This window comes from Calidris pugnax, unplaced genomic scaffold, assembly GCF_001431845.1.
Source record: "Calidris pugnax isolate Ruff unplaced genomic scaffold, ASM143184v1 scaffold81, whole genome shotgun sequence".
NCBI lineage: Eukaryota > Metazoa > Chordata > Aves > Charadriiformes > Scolopacidae > Calidris > Calidris pugnax.
In genome coordinates, this window is record NW_015090880.1 from 11,166,906 (window position 1) to 11,177,636 (window position 10,731).

At 48.2% G+C, this 10,731-nt stretch overlaps 1 protein-coding gene across 1 annotated transcript in view; it reads right to left on the minus strand.

The window, feature by feature from the left end:
- MTMR14 (myotubularin related protein 14) overlaps positions 1–10,725 on the minus strand; it is a 33,348-nt gene extending 22,623 nt beyond the window's left edge. The window contains exons 1-8 of the mRNA XM_014946888.1: positions 10,633–10,725; positions 10,408–10,547; positions 6,185–6,293; positions 4,757–4,832; positions 3,976–4,036; positions 3,300–3,422; positions 2,710–2,783; positions 137–207 (exon numbers count right to left, since the gene is read on the minus strand). Coding sequence (XP_014802374.1) covers positions 137–207; positions 2,710–2,783; positions 3,300–3,422; positions 3,976–4,036; positions 4,757–4,832; positions 6,185–6,238 — 459 coding nt within the window. The 5' untranslated portion in view covers positions 6,239–6,293; positions 10,408–10,547; positions 10,633–10,725. The remainder of the gene's footprint in view (positions 1–136; positions 208–2,709; positions 2,784–3,299; positions 3,423–3,975; positions 4,037–4,756; positions 4,833–6,184; positions 6,294–10,407; positions 10,548–10,632) is intronic.
- Positions 10,726–10,731: the final 6 nt, after the last annotated feature.

Genomic DNA, 10,731 nt, shown 5'->3' on the forward strand with positions numbered 1-10,731 from the left:
TGCTTTGCTTGCCCTGTTGGTTTCCTCCTTGTGATCAGAAATAAGCACAAGACATATACACCATTGCTCAGGAACTCTGAGGCAAGACTTAAGCCCAGTAAAGCCCGCAGCTCTCCATTTTGTAATATCCATGTACCTGTTTCCAGTTAAATATGAGACCTTCAGCTGTATAATCCCGGTCTTTGTACTCCTTAAAAAATTCACAGCCTGCAAGAAAAAGAAATAATGAACAACCGTTCAGCTAACTTGATATCTAACAACTGAAGTGCCCGTGGGACTGGAAGTGCTGGCAGCCCCAGGCTCCAGAGCACCAACCCAATCAAAACTGCTGCCTGCGGGAAGAGAAGAGCAGTAATCATCAGTACAGCGTGCAGCACAGCCTCCCAGCACAACAACCCAGAGCACTCAGCAGTGAACACACTCACAGAGCAAAGGGCAAACTCCAAACACACAGAAAATGTGGAGTTTGAGGGACTGATTTCATTTCTTCCCCAACAAGAGGTTTCACCGAGGAGCTACACTTTCCAGGGCCACTGGCTTTTGCACAGATCTAAGGCATCAGCCCGGCACGCTGAGTGAGAAGGAACAAGCAAAAGGAGGTGCTGGCAGAGCCCCGGGGAAAGCCAACTCTCACAGGGCATCTGCTGCAGGTAACAAGAAAGGGCTCTGTCAGAGGCAGCTGTGATTTCTCTCACATTTCTGTCTCCTCTTTCACAGGCACGAATCGCCCTGTCTGAAGGAAGCAGGTACATAACCACTTCTGAGGTTTCCCCAAGCCTTCCCCTCCGTAAGTTTGTCCTTTGGCTCCATTCTTCTCAAACAACTGTTTTGAAGCCTCTGCTGCAAACTGCAGTCACTTAGTCACAGCCGAGCAGCACCATTAGCACTGCGGCTGCCTGCAGGCTACAACAGACACCTCTCCTGATGCAGCCTGTACGCCCTGGGAATGCCACGGTGCCCACGTTACCAAGACTCCCCTGTGCCAGCCACTGAACACAGGCAATGAGTCCTACCCTGCAAGTCACAAGTAACTCTTAATGGCAATAAAAATATCTTCGTACAAGGACAGGACTAGCCCTCAAAGCCACACAGTCAGGAAGCAATCTGTCAGCTGAGATTTAACTCCAATTAAACAATGGCTTTAAGCAAAGAATGGGGGATTATGGCAATAAGTATTGGCATCTACAAACGCCAGCTGCCAGTCAAACGGAAAATGGGGTTTCTGCACTAGAGAGCACAAAAGCTTCTACAGATACACCATTTTAACACAAGTCTTTCACCTTAGATTGTCATGTCTGGACACTGCTTTGCTGACTTAAGACAAGAGGATCTCAGAACAACTTTAGAGCCAAACTACAAAATAGAGATTCATCCAGCGCAAACCTGGAAACATCAATCAGAATGTATGATGGCATTTGGCCAGTCACTAGAGAGGTTGCTGATCCTTAGATGTGTGCGCCTTAGATCTAACAGAATAACAACATTCCCCTCTGGACCAACACTGCTGAAATCAGGCAACATCTGCAGGGAGAATTTCCACTTTTATGAGGTTTACCTCTAGCGTGGCAGTGAAGAGCTGCTAAAAGACAGCAGCTGCCCCAGATGGCAGGAGAGGAAGGACCATCGCTGAATAGTGCATACAATATGCAGATCCCCATAAAGTAACAATTCCACAGTTTAACTTTACAGAATCACTTCTTCCTCACTCTTTACAAACTCTACTAAAAGACCTGTGTACACTGCCTTTCCTATGGCCTACGTTTGACGAGGTACACGGCTGCAACATACACCTGTGGCACATGTCACAGAAAACAGTAACACTCTTATTTCTGTACACCTTGGTAATCTCTATGGCAAAGCAGATAGAAATATTAATGCAGCTTCTCTGAATTGTCACTAATTTCTGTATGAAAGAAAAAACATCCCTTTTAAAAAAAAAAGAAAAAAAAAATATGTTTAAGGGCAATAATAAATAATCATGGAAAAGTTTTGTTGTTGGTTTTTTTTCCTTCCTCTTGCTTTCTTTGTGAGCAAGGGAGAAAGCAGAGTCCTTTCTTGCAGAGAGACCTCAAGCACAGCAGCCTCACATCCAGTCCTACCACCGAGCCTGACATCAGCAGGCAGCAATATTCAGCTCATCTTTAAGAGCGCAGCAAGTGACCCAGCAGCGGTTGCTAGGCACAGGGACCAATATAGTCAGGGAGACGGGCTGGAGTGCCCTGCATCTCCGTCGTACACTGCAGGCTCGGGTTAACAATTCTCTCTGGCAATGAGAATATCCTACAGTGGTGCTCTGGAACACTAGGACTAGAAAATACTCTTAAGAATTGGGGTTTTATATAACAGAGAGTAAGATACGCATTTGCATCAGGCAGTAGCTTGGAGTTGCAGGGGTGTCAAAGGCCATCATTAAGATAGGTTAACCCAGCTGCACCTCTGGGACTTTTTCTCCACCCTTGAATGCATTAGAACTGCTGAGAAATTATTTTGCCACCTCGAAGAGTGCCTAATGCTGACTCACACCACCAGAGCATCCAGATTCATCGCACTGTTCTCAGTTTAAAAGAGCTTCTCTCCAGAGGGAGCAAAGGAAACACTCAGCAAGCCACAGTGATTTCACCACATACACACACACACACGTAGTTCCCAGTCCCCAGAAACGGATTGTCACCTGTCCCTTGGGGGTCCCTCTGGACATCAGTCCTGTACCTGGATATGGGATGGAGAGAAGCGTGAAATCAGCATAACGTTGCGCTTTGTCCACCTTCTCAGAAGACGTCACACTGCACAGGACAAGAAGAAGACAGCAGACATTTGTAGAGTATTTTTCATGGAGACAGTAGCACCCAAAAAGCTACCTGTCTCATTCCCCTGCACAATGACTTGACTCAGGAGTGAGCAGGGGCAGCACTTACTCAACGCACCCAAATAAACAGGTATAACCCCAAAATACTAAAGCTTTCCTCTGGAAAGGACAAAGACCTCTATTTGTTCCTACACACAAGCAGAGGGCTCCTTTACTCTCCCATTTCTGAAAGGGTCACATCACCTCAAGCTCTACAAAGGAAACCTACTCAGACTACAGAAGACTGATGAAAGCAGTTCTCTTGCCCACTGACACGGCTTTCTCTGGCCTAAAACCTTGGGGTTCTCTTTACAGCATTGACTAACTGATCCTGCTGTAAGAATCTTCCAGGGTCTGCTCCCTGGTTGCTGAGTGTATGCCCAGTAACAATTCCACGTAAGGGCTACTAGCTGCAATCCAAAGCCTGCAGAAAAACAAATGAATCCAGACTCACTTCAAGCCAAACTTCACCTTCTTGTTTTCCACCATCAGGTCACAGATGTATCGGACAGACAGGTATCGCAGCAGCTTGATGTCGTGTCCTCTGACCTTGTCAAACAGCTGGGAGTCAGCATTCCTGCAACACAGAGCAAGGCAAAGCAAGCTGAGCACGGAAGGCTGGCCATGTTGAGTCTGATTTTTTGCACGACACTGCCACAGCTCTTTCCTGAACTGCTTCTAGCCACATACTGCACAGCAGGAGCCTCGTCTCCACAGGTCAGAGTCAGACCCTGCAATGAACTGATACTGCAAACTCCACGCTGAGGGTCCCTCCTCACATCTCACTCCCTTCTGCAGCATGCACGTAAGACACAAAACAATTTCACCAGCCTGGAGATCTACTTTTAGATGAAGTAAACAAGTGTGTGTAATTCAAACACCTTTTTAAATGGCCCTACATATTCTTATCTCCAGCCCTTCCCTCTGGCAATAGATTAGCAGGCTTCAGTTACACTGGGTTCAGCCAGCCATTAGCATTCAAGACTTTTTCAAAAGCAAGGGAGGTAAAACTTGGTGATGGTCTCAAGCCTGTAGCCAAAGCACAGCCTAGGAAACAGCAGAATTGAGTGGCTGAGCCAGTCAGCCATGGTCCAAACTCCCTTTTTCCTCTCCCAGTGATGCATACAAACCTAAGTGCAGAATCCTCCTCTGAAATGTCTTCTGCATCTGCCCAAGCATCGTCAGAACCCCCTGCAAGAAGGCATTAAGAACTGAAATTTGTGTAAACCAATTCAACCCCAACCTGACAAGACACACAAACGCCTGAAACGGTCATGGTTTGGTGTCCTCTCTCCTCACATAAGTGCTCTGAATAGTTCCCTGCATTTTCTCTTAATGAAAAGCCCATTTTCTAACGCAGCCCACCTTTTCCTTGTCATTGCAAAGGACCTATGTGGATCAAACCCACGACTGTCAGCCAGAATGACACCCCAGTAGTGCTACACAGTGCTCTGTAAAGTCAAGCTTCAGCTTCCACGTTACAGACACCCAATATTCCCCAAGGATCTTTCCCTAGAGCCCACTATATCACATCAGTAGCAGGATTTGATTCCCAATGATTAACCAAGCAATAGCAAGTTCTTATCATCTTTCTTCCATTATTCCCATCCTCAATGTTTGGGGATCAGCAGCCTGACTCCTTTGGGCTGCCTTACTTGCCTACACACTTCCCATAACTCATTCTCCAGGCTCAAGTTCTTTTGCTGCTCCTTCTTATGATGTATGGTGCTCTGTCCAGTAGTATGGTGCTTGGAAATGGACAGATTTCAGGCTTTGCCCTACTATGCAGAGCCTGATACTAGTGGATCCATGCCAGAGCTCTGCACCCACTCTTAGGAAGAGCCTGGTCTTATGTCTAGGACACTGTCCCAGCCTAACCAGGCAGCCAACCACAGATGGCTCCTCACTCACCTGAGAAGATATAGTTGTAGCCAGTGCGCCCGTAGAGCTCTCCCCAGCCGGCCAGTGTTGCTGATCTGCAAATATGCTGGAGGAAGATTTTGTTAGTAACCACACACGCTCCAGGAGTCTGTCCCTTCCCAGGTCTCTGGCCTATTTGCTGTCACGTTACATAGAAATGGTTGGTACCTACAGCTACCACCTCTCAGCAGCCTCCCTGCAACCCTGGTCCAGATTGAGTTCTCCAAACACATCAAACTCCCAAGTGCCTTTATCTGTAGCTAGTTTTTAAATCACATTTTCATCTCCAGTTCTCCAATTCGCTAATACAGTCAATTCCTGCCAATTTAGCAACATCCATGTTCTGTTAATACCCTGCTTAAGCCTTATTTCTACATTCCTGTGGATAAGATTATGGATGGTCCCAGCACCACTCCAGGTAGTTCACTCCTGCAGAAAAAGGTCAGCAGGTTCAACCCACGATGGCTTCAGTCAAGCTAGATTAAAATTGTCACAGGTATGACTTTGCTATTCATACAGTGTTTCTAAATTGAACTAAGAAAACTGAATTAAGCTACTTTTATTCTAAATGAGACTACTACAGGGCTCCAATACAGTTTAAGTAATCCACATAAAATGAATCTAATTTCACTTTTTTATAGATCCCCTTGCAGACAAGCCCACACATTCATAAGACCATTTATGCAATCTTGCCTCCCCAGGGAACAGACAAGGGAAACTTCTCTTTAGAGAGAAAAGTTATTGAAAGGGAGCTCACTGCTGGGAAGAGTAAGGGGTAGAAAGTGACTGTCCTCCCAAGTCACAGGAGATAGGACAAGGGGAAATGGCCTCAAGTTGCACCAGGGGAGGTTTAGATTGGATATCAGGAAACATTTCTTCACCAAAAGGGTTATCAAGCATTGGAATAGGCTACCCAGGGAAGTGGTTGAGGCACCATCCCTGAAGGTGTTCAAAAGACGGGTAAACATGGTCCTCAGGAATATGGTTTAGTAATTTTTATTTCCTATTTCTTATTTATATTTTTGTCAGAGTTAGGTTGATGGTTGGACTAGATGATCTTTAAGATCCCTTCCAACCTAGATGATTGATTCTATGATTCTATATCTGTCTTTCCCCTCTCAAAGACCAAACATCTTTGGTCCTTCAGAAGGAAGGAACATAAATATGGAGAAAATGTTAGCTCTCTGGTGCAATGCTCATGACATGGAGGGGTAAAAAGCCTGAAGCCACCACAGATGACTTATGCAACCTAGTTAGCAAATGCTACCTACTACTACAGGCTGGTGCTTGTACCTAAGAACAGATTTTTATACCATTCAGAGAGGTGACAACCGACCGAAGACATGGCTGCACAGTCCGAATGGCAGGGAGAAAGGTCATTCTCTAAGTTAAGACAGGTTTGAAGACATGAAGCTTTACCTTCCCCTTGTACAGAATGACCGGGCAAACGAATCGTCCTCTACACCTCGCCATCTTACTTCGGTTGATAAGGTCCTGCAGTTTGCCAACCTGGACAGTGCTCTCAAACCTAGTGGAGAGAGAAGCCAGCTCTGAAGTTAGCAAGCAAGAGGACACTTCTTTAAGAATTGCTTCCGCTGCTATACAACATTCTGTGAAGGATTTTAAAAAAATAATCTATTATTAACATGGAAATCGATCTGTTTATGGAAAAGATTACACAGGTGGTGCTGGTGGAAGCGGGGAGACAGCAACCAAGACCTTCTAAATCCTAGTCTTTTTTTTTTATTTTTAAAAAGGACTCAATTCCCAGAATTCATAGCCAAGTCTTAGTATATTTCATGTGTTTCATAACTCATTCGTCACTATTTCAGCTGTCCAGTCCCAAAGAGCTTTGACATATACCAGAATTTAAAGAACAAGAACCCAAGCTCATCTGATTGAAATGCTGTGGACACAAGGGTGGTAAGTGCAAAGACAGGAAAAAGCTAACACAATATACTTTACAGGGGAGTATGTGAGATGGTGTGCAGGCACCTGATGAACTGCAAACAGCCAAGAGCTCTGCTCTGCAATCTGCCTCCCTGCTCAGAGAGCATGAGAGTAACACACAACACAGGAATGGCCCGTGAGCAGTTTGAGAAGAGGCTTCATCTATAATTCCCAACACCAAACTGAAACTTTAAGGGATTCTGATGTACAGATTTGGTCTTGGGGTTGTTTTTAAATGAATGCATGCAATTAAGAGACACATCCCTCACTATGCTCCAGCTGTCTTCGTGTTTCCTTTGCAAAAGCAAATACAGAGGGAAATAAGAACTTTAATATGGTGTTACCAGAATAGCTCCGTGGTGCTGCTTCCAAGTGCAGAAGATGGGAATCAGCAAAAATTAAATGCCTGGAAGATCAGAAATTACAAGAGAAGCGCCTCCCCAGGAGCTGAGACGAGCCAACACGTTTCACCCCTCAGCACACCAACTGTGCTTCCCCGGAGAGGCATCACAGCCCTGGGGAGTCACAGCAGCTTGGCAGGAACCCGGGACACGGGGCGAGCGGGAAGCCCACGGAAGAATGAGTCCCTCTCCAAGGCTCCTCTGCCTGTTCCCTGGGAAGCCTGCACAGGCACTGGCGAGACTCGCTCTGCTATCCATCATGGCTGAGAGACAAAAGGGCTCGTGGATCTTCTCAAGAACCACCATTAGTAAAGCTAAACATGAACTAAAGATAAACATGGTAACTAAACACACTTGTACTGAGACTCCTGTGGCAAGGGAAAAGGCTGCTCTGAGGAATGGGTGCAACGCTCTTACAGGGAAAAGTAATTAAATGCAGCATAGACAGGAGCAAAATCTACCAAAAAGGGTTCAGAAAACAGGGGACTCTTCAACAGCTGTTGAACATCATTAAGGCTTCTTTGGAAAAGGAAGAGAATGGGGTGGAAGAAGTGACGTGCATCTTATCTCTTTATTTTTTCGCACATTCAAGTGCGTGTTGTTTTTTCAGAAGTTTGTCTTCCAGAAGATACTACTGGGCCACCTGACCTCTGTGTTAATCCCGTTGGCCCTCTCCACCAAATCAGCCCCCAAACCTGAGTTCACTTCTTGAAATGCAAGGGAAACATTTCCTCTAAGAGCAAGCAACTATTTTGGCAACTGTGTATTTTATACAGGCTTGAAGCAGAGATGCTTCCCTTTGGGTAGCCATAACAGCACTGGAACCAAGGCGTTCCTCTCACTTAGATTACGTGCAACTGTGATCATATTTATTTGGAGTGCAGACACCTAACAGGTGAAACCAAAGTCGTGGCCTGTGCCCAAGATCGAGGCATCTTCATGAAGCGCAGTCACAGTAACTCCAAGACAGTGAGCAAATCGCACCGCTCCATTTCCTCTCCCTGCAGCGTCTGCCTGGGGGGACGTCAGAGTTCTCCAAGCACAGGGAAGGTGCTCCTGCCTGCCAGACGTGCCCTGCAACCCTCTGGGGCTCCTCGCAAGCAGCCCCTGGGTTGACAGTCAGAAATACACCTCCAATTCCTCCCGCTACCTCCTGCACCCACCTGGATTTCAGAGTACTGTTAGCAAAGTGTGATGAAGCAACATCCTTTCTTCCCCAGCTGCCTGGCCACAGAACAAAAAGGATCAGGAAACTGACCTGGGTTAAAAATACCCACTTTTTGCTGTTTCCCCACACGGCTTCAGAAGCAGCTGTACCAGCAGAACCGACGGGGCAGCAAAGGGTCCACATAAGCAAGAACTGCTTCCAAAAAACCTTGGTATTCTCAGAGATGTGAAGCGTCCTGAACACTTCAAGGAGACCTTACCAGCTGATTAAGAACATTAGAAAGATGAAAGGCAGCCAAAGACACTCGGTCCTAGAGGAAGTGTCCCATGCACGGGAAGAGGTTCTTGTGTTCCGTAACACAAGAAGTGCAACAGTGTCTATTTCATAATTATTCTGTAAAGTACAATGATGCAACTAAAACCGGATTTGTCTAAAATAATTTAGTGACTTTTGCAGAGATTATCACTCAGGAGGAGTGGGATGAAGAAGAAATCAGGAGGAGAGGGATGATGAAGGGTAGTCTGTTTCCGTGACTCCCCAGGAGAGCAAATCAAGACTTGGAAATAACCGATATTTAAAATGTCAATTGCCACTGCTGGCTTGCAAAAGTCACGGAAGAAAACAGGGCACTGAGTGTAAGTACACTTGTTCTGAATACTTGTCAGAAAAATTAAGCATCCTTTGCTCTTACAAGAACAGGAAAAGCAGAAGCATTTGGTTTCTCTTCCCTAAAGACACTCCGAGTTACATTTACAGCTTCAGAGTTCAGCTTTCCTATTTTTGCAGCAAGGCATTTCATTTCTTCTAAGCTGATCTAACCATTAAGCAGAAATTCTCCCACCTGACAATCAGTTGTGGCTGTTCTCCAAAGACCCCCTCCTACACCACCTGGCCCATGTGCCAGCACGGCACATTTGCAGCTGGAGGGGAACTTGGTCACCACTGTCCTTTTGAACGTTCTACTCCTGTCACAAACCCGGTTAAGACTCCAAAATCGCATTATCTTTTGTTGGAAGAGAAAATAAAAAATGAGAGGTCGTTGTTAGAGCCACAGGGAGCAGCCAGCCCTTGACCAGAAGCAGAACCAACGTTGATCCTGAGCTTGTGGGTCAAAGTCCAGACACGTGTTGGCTGAGGCTTGCACTGAACTGCCAGCAAGCATTTCCCGTTAACTCACTAAACCTCAGCCCTCACTGACCCATGCGCCGTAGTGGGGGCAGATTATTTCTGTGGAGCTTTCCTCATCTGTCCAGCTCCGTTACCCCTCCCGACACGCTTTCCAGACTAAAATGTCCTTATTCAGAGGCCTCCCAGCAGGACCACAGGCACTTCATGAAGGTGGGGAGAGCATTTTACAAGGAAAGGCTCTTTAGCCTGGAGAAGAGAAGGCTGAGGGAAGACCTCATCTATGTTTACAAGTATCTAAAGGGTGGGTTGAAGGAAGATGGAGCCGGACTCTTTTCAGTGGTTTCCAGTGACAGGACGAGGGGAAACGGGCATAAGCTGGAACATGGGAAGTTCCACTCAAAAATGAGGAAGAACTTTCGGGTGAGGATGCCAGAGCCCTGGAACAGGCTGCCCAGGGAGGGTGTGGAGTCCCCTTCTCTGGAGATCTTCAAGCCCCGCCTGGATGCTCCTGAGTGATGCGCTCTGGGCAACTCTGCTTTGGTAGGGGAGTTGGACTGGATGATCTCTAGAAGGTCCCTTCCAACTCCAACAATTCCGTGACCACACAGTCCTGCTCCCACCCACGAGCTCTCAGCCGCAGCACAGCAACCGGCAGGCAGGGGAGCACCCCGTTTCCTCCGCACCCCCCCCAAGCTCCCCTTAGCAGCTCTCACCAAGGGAGCCCAAGAGGCTCGGGGAGCTCGGAGGAGCCCCGCGGGAGCTCGGTAGCCCCGGCAGGCGGCGAGGGCTGCCCCGGGAGCGGCGCACCCCGCGGCTGAACACCGCCCGGCTATAATTAGCTGCAGCCTGGCGGGGCTTCCCCCGACCGGCGGGAGCCCCGGAGCGGCAGCGGGCTGCCGGCAGGCGCGGGAGCTCCCCAGGGTAAAACGCGAAGCCGCCCTCCCCGGCAATCAGCCCCGCGGGGGCGGGGACCGGGGGAGGGAACGGGGCCTTACGGGTCGCGGCCGGGATCGCGCTCCAGCAGGACGATGTGCCGCGGGTAGTGGGCGCAGACCTCGCCGTGCGCGTTGGAGATCACGCTGTACCGGTAGTCGCGGCCGAAGAGCTCCAGGCAGCGCCTCTCGATCCGTTCCACCTGCGGACAGCCATCCCGTCAGCGCCCGCCGCGCCGCCACCGGTCCCCAGCCCTATCCCCCCCACCCCGGTACCGGTTCCCTCACCTTAGCGGCGGCACCGCCGCCGTCCTTGGCGCGGTACTGTGCCCGGGAGAACTCCAACAACAACTCGGCCAGGGCGCGGTCCCCGGAGCCCGCCGGGGG